Source organism: Budorcas taxicolor, chromosome 19 (genome assembly GCF_023091745.1).
Source record: "Budorcas taxicolor isolate Tak-1 chromosome 19, Takin1.1, whole genome shotgun sequence".
NCBI lineage: Eukaryota > Metazoa > Chordata > Mammalia > Artiodactyla > Bovidae > Budorcas > Budorcas taxicolor.
The window spans coordinates 933,489-958,194 of record NC_068928.1 but is presented as its reverse complement, the minus strand read 5'-3'; the positions used below and the strand labels follow the sequence as shown (position 1 = coordinate 958,194).

At 38.1% G+C, this 24,706-nt stretch overlaps 2 protein-coding genes across 2 annotated transcripts in view; one reads left to right on the top strand and one right to left on the bottom strand.

The window, feature by feature from the left end:
* The window catches only part of CA10 (carbonic anhydrase 10), a 798,969-nt gene that overhangs the window by 558,249 nt on the left and 216,014 nt on the right, over nucleotides 1-24,706 (top strand). The window lies entirely within an intron of this gene.
* On the bottom strand, nucleotides 22,967-23,587 carry LOC128064841 (protein MIS12 homolog). Its single transcript, XM_052657812.1, has one exon. The coding sequence runs from the start codon at nucleotides 23,585-23,587 to the stop codon at nucleotides 22,967-22,969; it is 621 nt and encodes a 206-aa protein (XP_052513772.1).

The window sequence follows — 24,706 nt, the reverse complement described above, 5'->3', positions numbered from 1 at the left end:
ACTTAACCTTGCTGAGTTCCAGTTTTTCTGTCTAATGTAGATAATACAGTGTTTGGGTATTGTTTATGAAGACTAAATGTGATGTGCCTGGTAGTTACTCTTTGAGACAAGAGTTAAAAAGCATTTCTATCATTCTGAAAAGTTCCTTTGTAGACCTTCCAGTCAGCATTCCCCAATATGTAACCACTTTTCTGACTTCTATATTTTCATAGAATGAGTTCACCTTGGCACGGATACATTTGAGAAAAGATAATTCTTTATCACAGGGGCTGTCTCACACACTATAGGGTATTTGGCAGTGACCCTAGGCTCTACCCACTTGACTCCAGTAGTAAACCACCCCCTCCTACCTGCTGTGAAAGCAAAAAATGTCTTCAGACATTGCCAAATGTCCCTCAGTGAATGGTGGGGATTCACCCTCGTTGAGAATCACCAATCTAAATTGGTGTTGTGTGTCCTGAAACTTAACATGAATAGAATCATATAGTAACAACAACAAAAAATACCAAATGTGAAAATACCTGGGTTTTTATCTATTAATAAGGACCTGTTTTGGTCTGTTAATAAGGACCAATTACTTAATTCATTGGACTTCACAGGTATCACTAGTGGTGAAGAAATTCCTGCCCATACAGGAGATGTAAGAGATGTGGGTTCAATCCCTGAGTTGGCAAGAGCCCCTGGAGGAAGACATGGCAACCTTCTCCAGTATTCTTGCCTGGAGAATCCCATGGACAGAGCAGACTGGAAGGCTGCAGTTCATAGGGTTGCAAAGAGTAAGAAGCAACTGAAGTGACTTAGCACACATGCAATTCATTAACTGATCAAATATATATTGGTTGAGTACTCAGTGTGTTCAAGACATTGTTCTACATTTCAGGCACAGAGCAATGAGAGAAGAAAACACTAGCTTTCATACTTCTCTAATGGGCCACTTGAATAAATACTCATTTCCAAATAAGTTCTTGCTTTGCAGACATCTTCCTGTTCATCAGCATCTCTGAATTGGGAAGAAAGGAAAGAAATAAGAGTTTCCCAACAGCCAGTGAAGCAGCTCTGGGAAAAAAAAAAAAAAGATTTTAGACAACAAATCACTGGGAGATTGTCAGTAAAACTGTATGTTCCAAACTATGTCACCCAGGATTCTTGGTTGCAAAAAATAGAAATAACTGGCTGTCTTAGCAAAAAGGGTATTTGTTGGAAGGATATTAAGGGCAGGCTAGAGGAGAAGACATGGAACAAGAGATATCAAGCATTAGAGCAACCACTTCTTGTTAGGAGGCCATCAAAGACTCTGAAACATCATTGTTGCCATCACAGTTGCACCATCACTAGGACAAGTTGACCTCTGTCAGGTCACTATTTATTTTTGTGAAATACAGTCTCCTACTTCCTGGCTGTAGGCAATATTGCAAGAATCTGAGCCTCGGATTTCTAGAGAGAAAGACAGGCACTGGGACCTGCTCTCCTGCTAAGACCATATACACGGGAGAAGAGAGAGATTCCTTCTTAGAGGACTTGGGTTTTAAATAATCAGAAAACCATCCTATGTCTATCGTGCATCCTGTTTCCATGGAGAATGGAGAGATGAAAAAAGTAACCATGGTCTTTTCTTACCAGAAAATAATGGATCAACGCTTGACATCATCACCGCTATTTAAAAAAGAAGTATAGTTCAATGGACCACGATTTGAATTTTTTTTAATTTATTTATTTTAATTAGAGGCTAATTACTTTACAATATTGTAGTGTTTTGCCATACATCGACATGAATCAGCCATGGGTGTACATGTGCTCCCCATCTTGAACCGCCCTCCCACTTCCTTCCACATACCATCCCTTAGGGTCATCCCAGTGCACCAGCCCTGAGCACCCTGTCTCATGCATCGGACCTGGACTGGCAATCTGTTTCACATATGACAATATACATGTTTCACTGCTATTCTCTCAAATCATCCCACCCTCACTCTCTCACACACAGTCCAAGACTCTTCTATACATCGGTGTCTCTTTTGCTGTCTCGCATATAGGGTTATCATTACCATCCTTCTAAATTCCATATATATACGTTAGTATCCTGAAATGCCATTTTTCTTTCTGGCTTACTTCACTCAGTATAATAGGCTCCAATTTCATCCACATCATTGCAACTGCTTCAAATGTATTCTTTTAAATGGCTAAGTAATATTCCATTGTGCATATGTACAAGAGTTTTCTTATGCATTCATCTGCTGATGGACATCTAGGTTGCTTCCATGTCCTGGCTATTATACAGTGCTGTGATGAACATTGGGGTACACGTGTCTCTTTCAGTTCTGGTTTCCTCAGTGTGTATGCCCAGCAGTAGGATTGCTGAGTCATATGGCATTTTTATTCCAAATTTTTCAGGAATCTCCACACTGTTCTCCATAGTGGCTGTACTAGTTTGCATTCTCACCAACAGTGTAAGAGGGTTCCCTTTTCTCCAAACCCTATCCAGCATTTATTGCTTGTAGATTTTTGGATAGCAGCCCTTCTGACTGGTGTGAAATGGTACCTCATTGTGGTTTTGATTTGCATTTATTTGATAGTGAGTGATGTTGCACATCTTTTCATGTTTTTGTTAGCCATCTGTATGTCTTCTTTGGAGAAATGTCTGTTTAGTTCTTTGGCCCATTTTTTGATTGGATCATTTATTTTTCTAGAATTGAGCTACAGAAATTGCTTGTATATTTCTGAGATTAATTCTTTGTAAGTTGCTTTGTTTGCTATTATTTTCTCCCATTCCAAAGGCTGTCTTTTCACCTTGCTTATAGTTTCCTTGTTGTGCAAAAACTTTTAACTTTAATTAGGTCCCATTTGTTTGTTTTTGCTTTTATTTCCAGTAGTCTGGGAGGTGAGTCATAGAGGATCCTGCTGTTATTTAAGTCAGAGACTGGTTTGCCTATGTTTTCCTCTAGGAGTTTTATAGTTTCTGGTCTTACATTTAGATCTTTAATCCATTTTGAGTTTATTTTTGTGTATGGTATTAGAAAGTGTTCTAGTTTCATTCTTTTACAAGTGGTTGACCAGTTTTCCCAGCACCACTTGTTAAAGAGATTGTCTTTTTCCCATCGTATTTTCTTGCCTCTTTTGTCAAAGACAAAGTGTCCATAGGTGTGTGGATTTATCTCTGGGCTTTCTATTTTGTTCCACTGCTCTATATTTCTGTCTTTGTGCCAGTATCATACTGTCTTGACTGTAGCTTTGTAGAATAGCCTGAAGTCAGGCAGGTTGATTCCTCCAGTTCCATTCTTCTTTCTCAAGATTGCTTTGGCTATTAGAGGTTTTTTTGTATTTCCATTCAAATCTTGAAATTATTTGTTCTAGTCCTGTGAAAAATATGGCTGGTAGCTTGATAGGGATTGCATTGAATCTACATATTGCTTTGGATAGCACACTCATTTTCACTATATTGATTCTTCCAATCCATGAACATGGTAGATTTCTCCACCTATTTGTGTCCTCTTTGATTCTTTCATTGGTATTTTATAGTTTTCTATATATAGGTCTTTTGTTTCCTTAGGTACATATATTCATAAGTATTTTATTCTTTTCATTGTAATGGTGAATGGAATTGTTTCCTTAATTTCTCTTTCTCTTTTCTTATTGTTAGTGTATGGGAATGCAAGGGATTTCTGTGTGTTTATTTTATATCCTGCAACTTTACTATATTCACTGATTAGCTCTAGTAATTTTCTGGTGGTGTCTCCAGGGGATTTCTATGTAGAGGATCATGTCATCTGCAAATAGAGAATTTTACTTCTTTTCCAATATGAATTCCTTTTATTTCTTTTTCTGCCCTGATGGCTGTAGCCAAAACATCCAAAACTATTTTGAATAATAGTGGTGAGAGTTGCCACCCTTGTCGTGTTCCTGACTTTAGGGGAAATGCTTTCAATTTTTCACCATTGAGGATAATGTTTGCTGCTGATTTGTCATATATAGCTTTCATTATGTTGAGGTATGTTCCTTCTATTCCTGCTTTCTGGAGGGTTTTTATCATAAATGGATGTTGAATTTTGTCAAAGGCTTTCTCTGCACCTATTGAGATAATCATATGGTTTTTATCTTTCAATTTGTTAATGTGGTGTATTACATTGATTGATTTGTGAATGTTGAAAAATACTTTCATCCCTGGGATAAAGCCCACTTGGTCATGGTGTATGATCTTTTTAATATGTTGTGGGATTTTGTTTGCTAGAATTTTGTTAAGGATTTTTGCATCTATATTCATCAGTAATTTTGGCCTGTAGTTTCTTTCTTTCTTTTCTTTCTTTCTTTTTTTGTGGCGTCTTTGTAAGGTTTTGGTATTAGGGTGATGGTGGCCTCATAGAATGAATTTGGAAGTTGACCTTCCTCTGCAATTTTCTGGAAGAGTTTGAGTAGGATAGATGTTAGCTCTTCTCTAAATTTTTGGTAGAATTTAGCTGTGAAGCCGTCTGGTCCTGGGCTTTTGTTTGCTGGAAGATTTCTGATTACAGTTTCAATTTCCATGCTTGTGATGGGTCTATGAACATTTTCTGTTTCTTTCTGGTTCAGTTTTGGAAAGATATACCTTTCTAAGAATTTGTCCATTTCTTCCAAGTTGTCCATTTTATTGGCAGATACTTGCTGATAGTAGTCTCCCATCATCCTTTGTATTTGTGTGTTGTCTATTGTGATTTCTCCATTTTCATTTCTAATTTTGTTGGTTTGATTCTTCTCCCTTTGTTTCTTGATGAGTCTGGCTAATGGTTTGTCAATTTTATTTATCTTGTCAAAGAACAAGTTCTTAGCTGTGTTGACTTTTGCTATGCTCTTTTTTATTTCCTTTGCATTTATTTCTGCCACAGTTTTAAAGATTTATTTCCTTCTACTAACCCTGGTGTGCTTATTTGCTTCCTTTTCTAGTTGCTTTAGGCGTAGAGTTAGGTTATTTATCTGACATTTTTTGGTTTGTTTCTTGAGATAAACCTGTATTGCTATGAACCTTCCCCTTAGCACTGCTTTTACAGTGTCCCATACGTTTTGGGTTGTTGTGTTTTCATTTTCATTTGCTTCTATGCATATTTTGATTTCTTTTTTGATTTCTCCTGTGATTTGTTGGTTATTCAGAAGCATGTTTTTTAGCCTCCATATGTTGGAAATTTTAATAGTTTTTCTCCTGTAATTGACATCTAATCTTATTGTATTGTGGTCAGAAAAGATGCTTGGAATGATTTAATTTTTTTTTTTTTAATTTACCAATGCTAGATTTATGACCCACAATGTGATCTATCCTGGAGAAGGTTCCATGCGCACTTGAAAAAGGTGAAATTCATTTTTGGGTGTGAAATGTCCTATAGATATCAATTAGGTCTAACTGATCCAGTATATCATTTAAAGTTTGTGTTTCATTGTTAATTTTCTGTTTAGCTGATCTCTCCATAGCTGTGAGTGGGGTATTCAAGTCTCCCACTATTACTGTGTTATTGTTAATTTCCCCTTTCATACTTGTTAGCATTTGCCTTACATATTGTGGTGCTCCTATGTTGGGTGCATACATATTTACAATTTTTATATCTTCTTCTTGAATTGATCCTTTGATGTAGTGTCCTTCTTTGTCTCTTTTCACAGCCTTTATTTTCAAGTTTATTTTTTTTTTCTGATATAAAAATTGCTACTCCTGCTTTCTTTTGATCTCTATTTGCATGGAATATCTTTACCTGCCCTTCACTTTCAGTCTGTATATGTCCGTTGTTTTGAGGTGATTCTCTTGTAGACAGCATATATAGGGGTCTTGTTTTTGTATCCATTCAGCCAATCTTTATCTTTTGGCTTGGGCATTCAACACATTTACAGTTAAGGTAATTATTGGTAAGTATGATTCCATTGCCATTTACTTTGTTGTTTCGGCTTTGAGTTTATACACCCTTTCTCTGTTTCCTGTCTAAAGAAGATCCTTTAGCAATTGTTGAAGAGCTGGTTTGGTGGTGCTGAATTCTCTCAGCTTTTGCTTGTCTGTAAAGCTTTTGATTTTTCCTTCATATTTGAATGAGATCCTTGCTGGTTACAGTAATCTGGGCTGTAGGTTTTTCTCTTTCATTACTTTAAATATGTCCTGCCATTCCCTTCTGGCCTGAAGAGTTTCTATTGAAAGACCAGCTGTTATCCTTATGGGAGTCCCCTTGTGTGTTGTTGTTGTTTTTCCCTTGCTGCTTTTAATATTTGTGTGTGTGTGTGCTTGATCTTTGTTAATTTGATTAATATGTGTCTTGGGGTATTTCACCTTGGGTTTATCCTGTTTGGGATTCTGGGTTTCTTGGACTTGGGTGGCTATTTCCTTCCCCATTTTAGGGATGTTTTCAATTATTATCTCCTCAAGTATTTTCTCATGGCCTTTCTTTTTGTCATCCTCTTTTGGGACTCCTATGATTTGAATGTTGGGGCATTTAACATTGTCCTAGAGGTCTCTGAGGTTGTCCTCATTTCTTTTCCTTTTTTTAATTTTCTTTTTTCCTCTCTGCTTCATTTATTTCTACCATTCTACCTTCTACTTCACTTATACTATCTTCTGACTCCATTATTCTACTGTTGGTTCTCTCCAGAGTGTTTTTGATCTCATTTATTGTATCATTCATTATTTATTGACTCTTTTTTATTTATTCTAGGTCCTTGTTAAACCTTTCTTGCATCTTCTCAATCCTTGTCTCCAGGCTATTTATCTGTAACTCCATTTTGTTTTCAAGATTTTTGACCATTGTTTCTATCATTATTCTGAATCCTTTTTCAGGTAGACTACCTATCTCTTCCTCCTTTGTTTGGTTTGGTGGGCATTTAACATGTTCCGTTACCTGCTGAGTATTTCTCTACCTTTTCGTCTTGTTTAGATTGCTGTGTTTGGAGCGGCCTTTCCATATTCTGGCAGTTTGTGGTTCCTCTTTATTGAGGAGGTTCCTTGCTGTGGGTGGGGTTGGATAGGCGGCTTGTCAAAGTTTCCTGGCTAGGGAAGCTTGTGTCGGTGTTCTGGTGGGTAGAGCTGGATTTCTTTTCTCTGGAGTGCAATGAAGTGTCCAGTAGTGAGTTTTCAGATGTCTGTAGGTTTGATATGACTTTGGGCAGCCTGTATATTGACGCTTAGGGCTATGTTCCTGCATTGCTGGAAAATTTGTGTGGTATGTCTTGGTTGGAACTTGTTGGTTCTTGGATAGTGCTTGATTTCAGTGTAGGTATGAAGGCTTTTAGATGAGATCTTATCAATTAATGTTCCCTAGAGTCAGGAGTTCTCTGATGTTCTCAGGTTTTGGACTTAAGCCTCCTGCCTCTGGTTTTCAGTTTTATTCTTATAATAGCCTCAAGACTCTTCCATCTATCCAGCACCAATGATAAAACATTGAGGTTAATGATGTAAACCTTATCCACAATGAAGGACACCTGGAGAAGTTCACAGAGTTACATGGAGAAGAGAAGAGGGAGGGAGGAGATAGAGGTGACTAGAAGGAGAAAAGGGGGACTCAAAATGAGAGAGACAGATCCAGCCAGTATTCAGTTCCCTAAGTGTTCTCCTCAGCCCGGAACACACAAGAGATTCACAGAGTTGGGTAAAGAAGAGAAGGGGGAGGGAGGAGGTAGAGGCAACCTGGTGGAGAAAACAGAAAGCCAAAAGGGGGAGATAGCAATCAAGCCAGTAATCACACTCCCAAGTAAAAATGGTTACTAAAGATTGGGTTCTTAAAGGTACAAACTTGATAACAAATACCAAAAACAAAGATTAAAAATCTAGAGTAGAGGTTTGATTCTCAAAATACAATATTAAAAAAACAAAACAGTCACAAAAATTATATATATATGAAGTTTGCTTTTAAAATAAGGTCTTTTTTTTTGCAAGGTAATAGTAGGTAATAAAACTGAAAATTAAAGGAGTAATAGAGGACTTAAAAATAAAACACATTAAATTTGAAAAATAATAATAGTAAAAATATTTTTAGGAATTTCTCTGGAGCTGTTGCAGGCAGTGTGGGTTCAGTTCAGTCTCAGATAGTTCCTTGATCTGGCTTATACGTTTCAAGAGATATAGGCCCCTTCCAATGTAGTTGGTGCTAAGTACAGAGTTTTAATCTGCTGCACCTGTCACTTCCAAAGTGGTTCCCTCTGTTTATTTTAGCTTCTTCTGTTTGCTGGTCTCTTCAGTGTCTAATTTCCACTCTGACACAAGGGGGAGAAGGTGGTCACTTATTTTTGGCTCACTTGTTCAGTTGTCCTGTGGGGAGGGAGGAACACTGCAAACAAATATCACTGGCATGTGTGGGGAGTGATCTCAGTGTCTCAGTCACACTGGGTTTGCCCCCACTCACAGAGCGTGTGCTTTCCCTGTCTACAATTCTCAGGCTCTAGGTTGCTCTCCCGGGGAACTTACCTAGGCGAGCCCTGTGTTGCGTGCCCTTCCTATGTCTAAATTGCTCAGGTTCAGGTTCAGGTTCATGGGTACTCCACAAAGGCACAGGCTCACTTGGGTCTGCGTTTTGTGCCCTTCTCGGGTCCGAGCAGCTCAAGTGACCAGGTGCTTGGCAAGCACAGTCTCCCCAGGGGAGGAGTGAGTCTTATCACCTTCTCAGTCCCAGCCACTCAGTTTCCTGGGTGGCCACAGGTGCGCCCATCTCAAGTGTGCCGTGTGTCTGTTCTGGGGAGCTGATCTCTGTCTGCAACCCTCCTGGTGGATGTCAACTATCCAGAATCCCAAGAAATAGTGGTTAGCAACTGGAAGCCCATTAGCAGTTTGGTAGGGAATGCCATCTCTGTGGCTGAGTTTGCCCCTTGCTTCTGGCTCTGACTGTTGCCCACCTGCCTCCCTGCCTCCAGGGGGATGGGCCAGTCTGTAGCTGGCTAGCTCTCCTCTGGTATCCACTCAGTCCTTTGTTCTGTGAGCAGGCCTGGCAGTGCCCCAGGTTAGGGCTTTTTGCAGAACAGTTCTCTCTTTTTTTTCTTTTTCTTTTCCTCTCTCTCTCTGGCTATCCCACAGTTTGGGTTGCTATCTCAGGTTAGTTCCCTCAGATTGCCTTCAAGGCATTCAGGCCCAGTCCTTACCCTAAGCAACGCAGCCCACACCTTCCTGTTAGCCCTCACTTACTGGTGGCAGATGCGAGCATCTGGGCTACTTTTCTGCTGGGAGTTGCCGTTAGGCTCATAAATCTGTGGGTTTTATTTATTTATTTTTCCTCCTGGTCATGTTGCCCTCTGAAATTCCAAAACTTCCCACAGGTCTGCTGATGAGAGTGTTTCCTGGTGTTTGGAACCTACTCCTCTATTAAGACCCCCTTCCTGGGATGGATCTCCATCCATAACTCTTTTGCCTCTCTTTTCATCTTTTATATTTTGTCCTACCTCCTTTCAAAGACAATGGGCTGCCTTTCTGGGTGCCTGATGTCTTCTGCCAGCACTCGGAAGTTGTTTTGTGGAATTTGCTCAGTGTTCAAGTATTTTTTTTCAATGAATTTGTGGGGGAGAAAGTGATCTCCCTGTCCTATTCCTCCACCATCTTAGGACTGCCCCCCATGATTTGAATTTAACTGAGAAGGTATTTTCTCCAAGAAGATGCGGAGTATCAGGCCTCCTCAACAGAGAGACTTCACTTCTGGGCGGACTTGTCATCTGTAATTAAAACATCAAGGTGCTTGTGTTATGATTGGTAGGCCAATATTTTCAGGCAGCTGTTATAATACTGCTTAGCATATAAAGAGAGAAAATTATTTCCACTCTTGCCATATGTCAAAAGAGTGGTAATTTCCAAAGGCCAAGAATGAGTTAGTGATGCATTCTTTGGAATAATCCAAGTGACAGTGGGATAAGCGTCTTTTCAAATTAAGTCTTCAGGAATTTAATAAATGTTAACTTTTCCATCTTAAATTGGGTACTGAGGAAAAAAATATTAATAAACACTGTCTGGTTGAGGAAAGAGGCTGACTTAAAATGAATAATTTGGAACATCAAAAGATAGTGCACAAATAAGTATCCTTCCAGGGCACAATTATATGATTTGAAATCAGACAAATCTCACTCAAATCCCAGTCCTCTCACTTGGTAGCTATAAAATTTGGAGAGTGTATTCTATGCCCCAGTTTTCTCACCTGCAAAATTGAAGTAATAACAATAGTTACATCACTGTTATATAACCATATCATTATATAATATCTACTTCATGTAATAGAAGAAATGGAACTTAAGTACAGAAATTGTTGAGGATAATGCCTTGCATATAATAAGAAGTCAAAAATGTTATATATCATTACTGCTATAAGCTCAAAAGTCTACATGGCACAGGAATGAAAGTAGGACTTAAAGAGGAGAAAAGAAAGAAGGCATGCAAATGGAATGATGGATACAAGGCATCTCTATCAAACACTGGGTTCTACTGGCTGCAAGATGCCATGGATACAGAGATGAATGTTCCACTTTCAAGATGCTCACATCCAGTGGAAGAAATAAATAAAGCAAAGAGAAAATTTGTTGGAAGGATATTTGTCGCTTTCCATTGGGCTTAATATAAGTTGTTGTTTAGTCACTCAGTCATGTTCGACTCTTTGTGACCACAGGCTTCCTTTTCCTTCATTATCTCATGGAGTTTGCTCAAACTCATATCCATTGAGACGGTGATGTCATCCAACCATCTCTTCCTCTGTCGCTCCCTTCTCATCCTGCCTTCAATCTTTCCCAGCATCAGGGTCTTTTCCAATGAGTTTTCTCTTCACATCAGGTGGCCAAAGTATTGGACCTTCATCATTAGTCCTTCAAATGAACATTCAGTGTTGATTTCCTATAGGATTGACTGGCTTAACCTCCTAGCTGTCCAAGGGACTCTCAAGAGTCTTTATGGTCCAACCTTCACATCCATACATGACTACTGGAAAGATCATGTTTTTGAACTAGACAAACCTTTGTCAGCACAGTAATATCTCTGCTTTTTAATACACTGTCTAGGTTTGTCATACCTTTTCTTCCAAGAAGCAAGCTTCTTTTAACTTCAAGGCTTCAGTCATCATCTGCAGTGGTTTCGGAGCTACCAAAAAAAAGTCTGCCACTGTTTCCACTCTTTCCCCATCTATTTGCCATGAAGTGATGGGAACGGATGCCATGATCTCAGTTTTCTGAATGCTGAACTTTAAGTCAACTTTTTCATTCTCCTCTTTCACTTTCATTCAGAGGTTCTTTAGTTCTTCTTCATTTTTGGCCATTAGGATGGTGCCATCTGCATATCTGAGGTTACTGATATTTCTCCTGAAAGTCTAAGTAAGTTCAGATAATAAGAGGCCATTTGACCTGGAGCCTCAGTGGAAAAACATTCCACTGAAGAATTCCCCTCTGAACATATAGCTAAACAGCCTTTCTCCATATTAACCTGCTATTGGAAACAAGTATTTTGCTTCTTGAGGCAATTCTGAAATCATGGCAAGTCAACATTCCCATCTCTAAATGTATCCTATTTGTAGAGCATTAACAACTATTGTTTTATAGCAAAATGCCAGGAATTGTGCTAGATTTATCTCAGATAATATTCACAACAATCTTTCTTGGGCAGTTACTTTGATTCCTATTTCACAGGTGAAGATGCTAAGGCTCGGAGAAGATAAGTGACTCGTGCAAGCAAGTCTTTACCATGCAAATCCCTTCTTAATTTGGTCCTTACCAATCTAAGATCTTAGAAAAACCAAGAGAGTTCCAGAAAAACATCTACTTCTGCTTTATTGACTATGTCAAAACCTATAACTGTGCGGATTACAGCAAACTGGAAAATACTTAAAGAGATGGGAATAACAGACTACCATACTTGCCTCCTGAGATATCTGTATGTAGGTTAAGAAGCAAAAGCTAGAAACAGACATGGAATAACAGACTGGTTCCAAATCAGGAAAGGAGTATATCCAGTCTGTATATTGTCACCCTGTTCATCTAACTTATATGCAGAGTATATCATACAAAATGCCAGGCTGGGTGAAGCACAAACTGGAATAAAGATTGCCAGGAGAAATATCAATAACCTCAGATATGCAGATAACACCAACTTTATGACACAAGCTGAAGATGAGCTAAACAGCCTCTTGATGAAAATGAAGGATGAGAGTTAAAAAAAAAAAAAAAAAAGGTTTAAAACTCAGTATTCAAAAAACTAAGATCTTGGCAGATGGTCCCATCACTCCATGGCAAATAGGTGGGGAGACAATGGAAACAGTGACAGACTTTATTTTCTTGGGCTCCAAAATCACTGCAGACATTGAATGCAGTCATGAAATTAAAAGACACTTGCTCCTTGGAAGAAAAGCTATGACCAGCCTGGACAACGAATTAAAAAGCATAGACTTTACTTTGCCAGCAAAGGCCCATCTAGTCAAAGCTATGGCTTTTCCAGTATTCATGTATGGATGTGAGAGTTAGACAATAAAGAAAGCTGAACAACAAAAAAATGGTATTTTTGAACTGTGGTGTTGGAGAAGACTCTTAAGAATCCCTTGCACTGCCAGGAGACCAAACCAATCAACCCTAAAGGAAATAAGTCCTGAATATTCATTAGAAGGATTGATGCTGAACCTGTAGCCCCAATACTTTGGCAACCTGATGTGAAGAACTGACTCATTGGGGAAGACCCTGGTTCTGGGTAAGATTGAAGGCAGGAGAAGAGGGAATGACAGAGGATGAGATGGTTGGATGGCATCACCGACTCAATGGGCATGAGTTTGAGCAAGGTCTGGTTGTTTGTGATGGACAAGGAAACCTGGTGTACTGCAGTCCTTGGGGTCGCAAAGAGTCGGCCATGACTGAGTAACTGAACTGAACTGAACTGAAGCTAAATAGATTCCTCTTTTGTCATACTTTTCATTGTTAACTACTTATATTCTTTAGTGCGACATGCAAACTATATCCCACTGGCCAAATCTGGCTAACTGCCTAATTTTATGGGCTTCTCTGATGATGCAGCAGGTAAAGAACCTGCCTGTAAAGCAGGAGACACAGGGGATGCAGATTCGATTCATGGGTTGGGAATATCCCTTGGAGAAAGAAATGGCAACCCACTCCAGTATTTTTGCCTGAAATGAGTCACAAAGGATCAGACAAAACTGAGTAACTAAGCACAGCCGAAAGCATGGATGTGCCCATCTGCTTGCACATTTTCTGTGGCTGACAGATTAGAGCAGTTGCAGCAGAAAACCTACGACCCACAAAGTCTAAAATTTTTATTGCCTTGCTCTTCCCAGAAAATGTTTATGACATCTACTCTAGAGTTTTCTCTCCTCCGGCCTCTTGAAAATTTACTTTCTGCCAGATGTGCTATTTCTTCCATCAGGATGATGAACTTTAACTTCTGACTCAAAGCCCTCTGACATTTTCTGATTTCTCAAGAAGTTTGTTTCTTCCTCTCTGGAGTTACCACTGTTCTACATACATTTCTGCTTAGCGTCTGTCCCACTATATTTGTTATTCATTTACATGCCTTTGTGATCTAAAGGACAACAGTCTTATTTTATGCATCTGTATATCTGTCATGCCTAGAAAGCACATTAAAAAGAAGAGACATCATTTTGATGACAAAGTCCCATATAGTCAAAGCTATGGTTTTTACAGTAGTCATATACAGATGTGAGAGTTGGACCATAAAGAAGGCTGAGAGCTGAAGAATTGATGCTTTCAAATTGCGGTGCTGGGGATGACTCTTGAGAGTCCCTTGGACTGTAAGGGGATCAAACCAATCAATTCTGAAGGAAATCAACACTGAATATTCATTGGAAGGGGTTCTCTGGTGGCTCATCTGGTAAAGAATCTGCCTCCAATGCAGGAGACCTGGGTTTGATCCCTGGGTTGGGAAGATTCCCTGGAGAAGGAAATGGCTACGCACTCAAGTATTCTGGCCTGGTGAATTTCATGGACTGTATAATCTATGGGGTCACAAAGAGTCAGACACGACTGGAGACTTGCACTTTCACATTCATTGGAAGGACTGATGCTGAAGCTGAAGCTCCCATCATTTGGCCACCTGACATGAACAGATGAAGACCCTGATGCTGGGAAAGACTGAAGGCAAAAGTAGAAGAGAGTGGCAGAGAATTAGATGGTTAGATAGAATCACCAACTCAGTGGACATGAATTTGAGCAAACTCTAGGGGATTTTGAATGACAGGGGAGCCTGTTGTGCTGCAGTTCATGGGGTCACAAAGATTAGGAGATGATTTACTAACTAAACAACAACATATCTACCATGCCACCAAATTCCTCTAATATGTTAGGTTCTTATTTAATATTTATTGAAACAAATTGCAGCTCTTCCTTCTTTCCCTGCTCTCTAGCATATTGTATCCATATAATGAGAGTGTCTTAGAGGCTATCGTTGTGCCAGAAGCAGACACTGGAAGCCAGAAGCCAAGATTCAGGAAACATTGTGTCACTTCTCCTGTCTTTAGATAGCTCACTTCATCACTTGAGTGATCTTGGGCAGGTGCCTCATCTCACTGAGTCAGCAGACTTTCATCCACACTATGAAGGTATTAAACTCCATTCTCTCCAATTTTTTTTTTTTTTGTCCTAAATATTCTATGAGCCAGGAAGACATTTAAGTCACAGACTCTCCTGTTTTCTTGTCAAAGAAGGTTTTAGTTACAAGAATACCAAGAATGTTCCAGAAATCCAGGTTGGGTTTCTATGATTACATTCCCAAAGCTATTTGTTTTCTCTAATTTATATAAAGGAGAGAGAATTAATTAGCAAGTCATGATGCCTTCTTCTTGTTTTCATGTTTACTGGATTAAACTACTACTTATTCATTTTTCTACATTATTTCTGGCAAAAACAACCCAGAAAGGACTAGTAAATGGCATCCCCATGTCCCATTATCATCCATCCCCACAGATGGCATTTCACAGCCATGATCAGCTCCAGTTTTTACTTGGAGCACATTCCCCAAACTTGTCTTATGACAAGAGTCATATGAGTTACTTTTTAAGCTATAGATTTCTAAGTCCCATATCTAAACTCCTTGAACTTGAGTCACCAGAAGTGGGGCTGAGGAATCTATAAATTCACAAGCAGTAATTCAACAGGCAAGTCTGGGAATTCTGACTTAAGAGTCTGAGTCCAAGCCTAAAGTTCAACTGGCCTCATCATCAGCTGCATTTGTCACCCAAAAAGAAAATGGCAATACAAGGAAAGCACTTGCTGAAGGGGAGGCATTTTTCAAGCTCTTCTGCAGCAGGTAGGTCACATTTGCACACCTGCATGTTTTCCCCAGTTTTCCAGTATAAGCCTCTGTGAATACTTGCAGTTTTGCTAATTGAATCTGAGAGCACTGGTTTCTTAATCACTATTAATACTGTTCATGGGCACAGAATTTGTAATGAATTATTTGTGGAGTAATTTAATTTTTTAAATTATAAAACCAATCAGTGTTCATCTGAAGGCCAGAATCCTGTCTCGAAGGGTAGAAGACAGGAGGCTGCTAGATAGGCAGGAAACCTGAGATGCCAAACCCTCAGCAGGGCTCTCAATCCAACCACTACTAACATTTCCCCCAGTTTTGGAAAATGGAAAGCAAGGTCTATCACTACCAGTCCCTAGACCTCTCTCCATTTGTTAACCCTCTCTGGCTCTGGCCACTTAATGGTTTTCAGTTTTCTTACAACTCCAGATGCAGCACTTCTTGCCACAAACTCTCTATGTTTTTTTTTTTTTTTTTAATTTTTATTTTGTGAATCAAAAAGTACCCAGTTCAAACAACTGATGCATAACTGCCACTTGAAGGAGGTGGGAAATGGAGTTCATGACTCCCAGGACCCGCCTCCCCTCAACTCTTTTACCTGAGACTTCAGAGCTTCTGTTTCATCAACAGTCTCATCATAGGTTACTTTCTCCAAGACAATTTCTCCATATTTTCCTCCCTACACAGCTGTAACTGGAAGCCTCACTTCTCTGATTCCCTCCATCAAACCTTCTAGCATATTCTACCATGATTGTCTGTTTATTGATTCTGCCTCCGGAGCAGAAGCAAAAACAGCTCAGCCTTGGGCTCCTATTCCTTAGCACAAGGCTTTGGGAAAACATCAATGCTTTAAAGCTTCAACATGAACAAATGATTAAGCACTGGACTATTTCCTTTGTATAAAGATGTTAGATGTGATTTTACAGCTATCACGACCATTATGTGGTCAAGGTGTGTTTTCTGCAATATCATCTAAATGATATCATCTAATATCATCTAATGATGGAATAAAATGTTCTAACAAAGTGAGAAATCCTGTAAGCCTTCACTGTCTGTGTCACCTTGAGTTGTCCTGTTCTAAAATAGATTTGGTCCTGTCACCCAATCAACTGCCAAGCCCACAAGCCAGCCAGCTATACCTGACTTCCAGGAAACACTGAATCTGGAGAACTTTCAGGTTGTGCCACTGGTCCTCCTCTGATGTCAGTGGAGTCCTGGGAGAGTCGCCTGTGAACCTCACACTGAACTTGACACATATTGACCAAACACATACAATTGATGGGTCCTGGGGAGATTCAAGAAAGTCATTACACTCAATTCAGTTATTGGAAAATTTCTAAGTATGTTTACAATCCAGGAGTAAGGATCTACTTTTTCTAATATAACTTTTATGAAATATAAACTCATATCAAGTATTTCCAAATATAACTTGATATTTATTCAAAATGAGATGTCCTGTAACTATAGAGTAAGTACATATGGATTTAAAAACACATGTGAGATATCGTATTAATAATATTTTCTTTGACTACATGTGAAATCCTTGAGATTTACTTAGGTTAGACAATATGTGTTCTTTTTAAATTAATTTTTTTTTTTGGAGTATAGTTGATTTACAATGTTTTGTCAGTTTCTGCTATACAGCAAAGTGAGTTAGTTATATATACACATATATCCACTCTTGTTTAGATTATATTCCCATTTTGGTCATTACAAAGTATTTAAAAATTCCCTGTGCTATTAAGTAGGCTCTTATTAGTTATCTATTTTATATATAATAGTGTGTACAGGTCAATGCCAATCTCCCAAGTTATCCCTCCCCCAGTTGCCCCCTGGTAACCATACATTTGTTTTCTAAATTTGGTACTCTGTTTCCATTTTGTAAGTAAGTTCATTTGTACCCTTACGATTCCACATATAAGCACTATCATATAAATGTTGTCTTTCTGTCTAACTTACTTCATTCAATACCACAATCTCCAAGTCCATTCACGTTGCTGCAAGTGGCATCACTTCATTCATTCTTATGCTTGAGCAGTGTCGCACTGTATATATGTACTACATCTTCTTCATCTATTCCTCTGTTGATGAACATTTAGGTTGGGTGCATGCATCTTCTCAAATTATGGTTTTCTCTGGATATATGCCCAGGAATGAGATTGCTGCATCATATGGTAGCTCTATTTTTAGTTTTTTAAACAAATTTATATTGCCACCAACAGTGTAGGACGTTCTCTTCTCTCCACACTCTCTCCAGCATTTATTGCTTATAGACTTTTTAATGATGGCCATTCTAACCAGTGTGAGGTGGTATCTCATTGTGCTTTTGATTTGCATTTCTCTAGTAATTAGTGATGTTGGGCACCTTTTTATGTATTTGTTGGTCATCTATATGTTTTCTTTGGAGAAATATCTATTTAGGTCACTCACTCATTTTTTATTGGGTTGTTTATTTGATATTGAACTACATGAGTTTTTTTTAATATATTTAAAAGATTAATGTTTTGTCAGTTACTTCATTTGCAAATATTTTCTCCCATTCTGAGGGCTGTTTGTTTGTTTGTTTTGTTTATGGCTTACTTTTCAGTGCAAAAAGCTTTTAAATTTAATTAGGACCCCTTTGTTTATTTTATCTTAATTTCCATTACTCTAGAAGGGGGTGGGGGTCAAAGAGGATCTTGCTGTGATTATGTTAGATATTTGTATCTCAAAGACTGTTCTATGTTTTCCTCTAAGAGTTTCATTCTTTGGCATTATATTTAGGTATTTAGTGCATTTTGAGTTCATTTTCCTACTTGCATTAAGAAGTGTTTTAATATCATTCTTTTACATGTACCTGTCCAGTTTTCTGAGCACTATTTATTAAAGAGACTACCTTTTAGCTCTTGTACATTTTTGCCTCCTTTGGCAAATATCAAGTGCCCATTAGGTGTGTCAGTTTGTCTCTGGGCTTTCTGTCCTGTTTCATTAATCTCTATTTCTGATATTGTGCCAGTACCATGTCTTGATGACTATCTTTGTAGTATAGCCTTAAGTCAGAGAACCTGATTTCTCCAGCTCTGTTTTTTTTAAATTTTTTTCTCAAGATAGCCTTGTCTATTTTGGATCTTTCACATTTCCACACAAATTGTAAAAATTTTGTTCTAGTTCTGTGAAAAACGCCTTTGGTTAGCTGATACAGATTGCATTGAATCTGTAGACTGCTTTCAGTAGTAGTCATTTCACAATATTGATTCTTCCAATCCAAAATCACAATATATCTCTCCATCTGTTTGTGTCATCCTTGATTTCTTTCATTAGTGTCTTATAGTTTTCAACATACAGGTCTTCTGTCTCTTTAGGAAAGTTTATTCAAAGGTATTCTATTCTTTTTGTTGCAATGCTAAGTAGAATTGTTTCCTTAATTCCAATTTATGATTTTTCTTTGTTAGTGTATATGAATGCAAGAGATTCTTGTGCATTACTCTTGTATCCTGCAACTTTACTAAATTCATTGATTACCTCTATAAATTTTCTGGTGGCACATCTAGGCTTTTCTAAGTATACGATCATGACATCTGCAAACTGACAGTTTTACATCTTCTTTTCAAATTTGAATCCATTACATTTCTTTTTCTTCTCTTATTGTCATGTCTAGGACATCCAACACTACATTGAACAATAGTAGCAAGAGTGAACATCTTTGTCTCATTCCTGATCTTAGAGGAAATGCTTTCAGGTTTTCACCACTGAGAATAGTGTTGATTGTGAGTTTGTCATATATGGCATTTATTATGTTGAGGTAGGTTCCCTTGATGTCCATTTCCACAGAGTTTTTATTATAAATGGGTGTGGAATTTTGTCAAAAGCTTTTTCTGCATCTAATGAGATGGTCGTATGGTTTTTATTTTCAGTTTGTTAACATGGTATATCATGTTGACTGATTTGTGGATTTTGAAGAATGCCTGCATCCCTGGGATAAACACAACTTGATGATGATGCATGATCCTTCTTATGTGTTTTTGGACTATGCTTGCTACAATTTTGTTGAGGATTTTTAAATTTATTTTCATCAGTAATATTGTCCTGTATTATTATTTTTTTGTGTGTGTGCTGTCTTTGTCTCATTTTGGTGTCAAGGTGATGGTGGGCTTATAGAATAAGTTTGGGAGTGTTCTGTCTTTGGAAAATTTTTTGGATGAGTTTGAAAACAAGAGATGCTAGTTTTTTTTCTAAATATTTGATAGAATTTACCTTTGAAGGCACATGGCCCTGAACTTTTGCTTGTTGGAAGATTTTGATCCCCATTTCAATTTTAGTACTTATGACTGATCTATTCATAGGTTCTGTTTTCTTCTGGTTTAGTCTTGGAAAGTTATACTTTTCTAAGAATTTGCCCATTTCTTCTAAGTTGTCCATTTTATTGACATATAGTTGCTTCTAGTAGTCTCTTATGATCCTTTGCATTTCTGTGGTATTAGCTGAAAATTTTCCTTTTTTTATTCCTAATTTGATTGATATGAGTCTTCTCTCTTGTTTTCTTGATAAGCCTGGTAACAGTTAATAAATTTTGCTTATCTTCTCAAAAAACCAGCTGTTAGTTTTATTGATCTTTGCTATTGTTTCCTTCATTTCTTTTATCTTTTCTTAAATTTTTATTTATACTTTATTTTACTTTACAATACTGTATTGGTTTTGCCATACATTGACAAGAATCCATCACGGGTGTACATGTGTTCCCAAACATGAACCCCCCTCCCACCTCCCTCCTCATAACATCTCTCTGGGTCATCCCCATGCACCAGTCCCAAGCATCCTGTATCCCGCATCAGACATAGACAGGTAATTCATTTCTTACATGATAGTATACATGTTTCAATGCCATTCTCCCAAATCATCCCACCCTCTGGTCTTTACGATTTTGTTCCTTCTCCTAACTGGGTTTTTGTTTTTCTTTCTCAAATTGCTTTAGCTATAATGTTAGGTTATTTATTTGAGATATTTCTTGCCTCTTGAAGTAGGATTGTATTGCTATTAACTTTCCTCTTAGAGCTGCTTTTACTGCATCCCATGCATTTTGGTTCATCATGTTTTCACTGTGATTTGTCTCTAGGTTTTTTTTTTTTTTTTAAAATTTTCTCTTTGATTTCTTCAGTGATCTCTTGCTTATTTAGTAGCACACTGTATAGCCTCCATGTGTTTGTGATCATTAAGGTTTATTTTTCCCACAGTAACTGATATCTAACCTCATAGCTTTGTGGCCAGAAAAGATCCCTGAGATGATTTCAATTATCTTAAATTTCAAGGATTTTTTTATGTGACCCATGATGTAATCTGTCCTGAAGTAAGTTTTACGTGCTCTCAAGAAGAAAGCATGTTTTGCTACTTCTATACGAAGTATATTGTAAAGATCAATTAAGTCTACTTAAATATCAATTAAGTCTACTCAAATATCAATTAAGTCTTGTATTATTTGCAACTTCTGTTTCTTTAATAATTTTCTGTCTGGAGGACATTTCCATTGGCCCAAGTTGGGTGTTAAACTCATCCACTATTGTGTTGCTGTTGGTTTCCCCTTTTATGGATTTGTTTTATTATTATTAGTGTTATTGTATACATTATTATTATATACATTCATATGTATATATGTTATTATTACATATTATCCTTTACCGTATGTATTGAGGTCAGAGAAGGCGATGGCACCCCACTCCAGTACTCTTGCCTGGAAAATCCCATGGAAGGAGGAGCCTGGTAGACTGCAGTCCATGGGGTCGCGAGGAGTCGGACATGACTGAGTGACTTCCCTTTCACTTTTCACTTTCCTGCATTAGAGAAGGAAATGGCAACTCACTCCAGTGTTCTTGCCTGGAAAATCCCAGGGATGGGGAAGCCTGGTGGGTTGCCTTCTATGGGGTCAAGCAGAGTCGGATATAACTTAGCTTATGTATTGAGGTGCTCCTATGTTGGGTCCATAATTATTTAGAATTTTAATATCTTCTTGGATTGATCCCTTGATCATTATGTAGTGTCCTTTCTTTGTCTATTTTAACAGTCTTTATTTTAAAGTCTATTTAGTCTGATAAAAGTATTGTTACTCCAACTTTCTTTTGACTTCCATTTGCATGGAATATCTTTTTCTCTCCCCTCATTTTCAATCTGTGTGTGTCCCTGGGTCTGAAATAGGTCTCACAGATAGCGTATATACAGATCTTATTTTTGTATCCATGGAGCCATTCTGTGTCTTTTGGTTTGAATATTTAATCCATTTACATTTAAGGTAATTATCAATATTTATATTCCTATCACCATTTTTATTGTTTTTATAAGCCTTTTCCTTCTCTTGTATTTCCTGACTAGAGAAGTTCCTTTAGCATTTGTTGCAAAGCTGGTCTGCTGCTTCTAAGTCACTTCAGTTGTGTCTGACTCTGTGTGACCCCATAGATGGCAGCCCACCAGGCTCCCCCGTCCCTGGGATTTTCCAGGCAAGAGTATTGGAGTGGAGCGACATTGCCTTCTCCGAAAGCTCATCTGGTGGTACCGAATTTTGTTGGTTGTAGGTTTTTCTCTTTCATTACTTTAAATATATTCTGCCACTCCACTCTTGCCTGCAGAATTTCTGTTGAAAGTTCAGCTGTTAACCTTATGTGGATTCCCTTGTATGTTATTAGCTGATTTTTCCCTTGCTGCTTTTATTTTTTTATATACTGATGAATATTTAATTGCAAATATGAATAGCCTGAGTTACACTTCTATATAAAGGAGAAACTTTAAATTCTCTTCTTTAGGAAGACATGGAAGCCAAGTAATACCTTAGGAGCGGCTATTGCCATTTCTCTCCTTTCCATGGGTGATCTAACATTTTACATGGATTAGTTACAAAAGGAAATATTAAGTTCCATCGAATTTAAGCACAAAATACAGCTAAAATTTATCACTCAGAGTTTCTATGACTGTGAATAAAGAAGTTAATTAAATATTAGGTTCAAGACAGAATCCAAAACTAACTGAAATATGACCACACACACACACACACACACACACAAAATGGTACATATACCTAATAGTCAGTTTTTATAATCTTTGCAATTCAGTATGTTCCAGGCTTCCTTTTCTATGCCAGTAAGATGCTTCATTTTTTGTCCCATGTCTTCCATTGCTGGGCTCTAAGACATTAAACTCTTTAACATCATCAAGGATTTATCTTGGAAACAAACAACTTCTTTCTTCTTTCTAAAGGTCATGGTTGTTTTTTCTGCTACTTGCTTCTTTCAGCTAGTTATTAACTTCCTCATGTAAGAAGAAAACTTGCTGGGCAAAAACTAGCAGTCTGTGTTGGCTGTCCCACAATATGGTGGCTGGTTAATAAAGAAGACACCCACTTAACCTTGGTGTCATTTCATTTCATCCAAAGAGTAAGTCAAAAAGGTCAAGGTTTTAAAGGACTGATGACCAAGGTAAAACTTTTACAAATATCTTTGAATGGCCAGGGAAAGCTTAACTTCTTCAGTCATGTCCCCAAATGGGTTCTTAATGAACCAAGAATCTCTTTCCACCCATTACAGACCTCTAAGCACAGATGCTTCAAAGATTAGTTCAACATAAAACACAGATGCTTCAGGAGAGTGGACTAAAACAGGAGGATGTGGAATATAAGAAAGCGTGAAAAAAGAAACCATCCCCAAAATATGCAGTTCACTAGGATTAAGAATATCATCGATATAAATCCTGTACCAGTCCACCTTCTGAGAAACTCCTTTTCCTATTAAAAAATCAAGATATTTTCAATCGTTTGCTTTCCTTTTCCACATTCTTTCCGATATTCCGGAGTTTTCCAGAGTTCTGGATCAGGAACACCAAGCCCTCCCTAAAATCACTAGCCCCATGGTCTCTGCCAACATTTTCAAGTTCATCAAACAGAGACAATGTCTGTTTGAGTTTGGCCTGAACGATTTTTTGCTCTTCTAATTCTGCAAGAAGGGCCTGCTTAGTGCAAAATTCAGTCTTATACTTCTTCTGTAACTGTTCAGTTTCTTTTTGGAGAAAGTGGAATTCTTCCTCCTTGTAAGAGTGTGTCTCCTGAGATTTATCTTCTGGAAGCAAGACGTTTGGAGGAATCCGCAAAATCAACTGTAAGAAGAGCTGCTCCATTTTGCCAAAAAGGTTATCAAAACGTCCTTTCATGAAGCAAATAAACTTTTCTGTGTACTTGCGAATCTGGACTGGGCTAATCTCACAGTCTGGGATGCCATCCAGCTTCTTTAAAATAACCTGTTCAACATCCTGCATCACCTCAAACAGGTAGTCTTGAAAGGCAATGTAGATCCTAAGCATGCAAGTCTGTGGTGTGAAGCCAAAGAACTGGGCCTTATAGGTCATTGGATCAACAGACATCTTGGTGTTTTGTTTGTTTTTTACTTTGTTAATTTTGATTGTGAACACCTCAAGCGACTATAAGAGTGATGAATTCGACCAAACACCAGCTTCCTGCCACCTCCTTTATACCACCGCAAGCTGCCAGAGATAGGTGGCGCAGTTGACTCCCCCAGATTCTGACCACTCCTTTGCTGCTTTTAATAATTTTTTCTTTGTGTTTAATTTTTGTTAGCTTGATTAATATATGTTTTAACTTGTTTCTGTTTGGGTTTATCCTGTATGGGACTCTGCAATTCCTGGACTTGACTGATTATTTTCTTTCCCACATTAGGGAAGTTTTTGATTATAACTACTTCAGACCCTTTCTCTTTCTCTATCCTTCTAGGACCAATATAATGCAAATGTTAATGCGTTTGATATTGTCCCAGAAATCTCTGAGTGAATCTGTCCTCATTTCTTTTCATTTCTTTTTTCTTTATCCTATTCTGTGGCAGTGATTTCCACTACTCTGTCTCCAGTTCACTTATTCTTTTGCCTCAGTTATTCTGTGATTGACTCCTTCCAGTATATTTTTCATGTCAGTTATTGTATTGTTTATCTCTGTTGGTTTGTTCTTTAAATTTTCTAACTTTTTGTTAAACTTTTCTTGTATCTTCACTTTCTGTGCTTTCACATTTTTTTCTGAGATTTTGGATCATCTTTATTATTATTTCTTTGAATTTGTTTTCAGATACATTGCCTATCTCTGCTTCATTTGGTTATTCTTCCACATATTTACCTTGTTCCTTTGTTTGAAGCATATTTCTCTGTTGACTCATTAGTCTGAATTTTGGTGTTTGCGGTCTACTTTCCATGGGCTGCAGCATCATAATTCCTCTTTCTTCTGATGTCTGCTCCCTGCTAGGTGAGATTGATCCAGGGGTTTGTGTAGGCTTCTTGGTTCCTGCCCTTTCATTGGTGGAACTGGATCTTGTCCCTCTGATAGGCAGGGAAGTGTCAAATGGTGTTTTTGAGGTGGCTGTGAACTCTGTATGACTTTAGGCAGCCTGTCTTTTGATGGGTGGGGCTGTGCTCCTGTCTTGGTGGTTTTTTGGTTTGAAGCTTTCTAGCTCTTGAGCCTGTAGGTTTAGGGGTGGC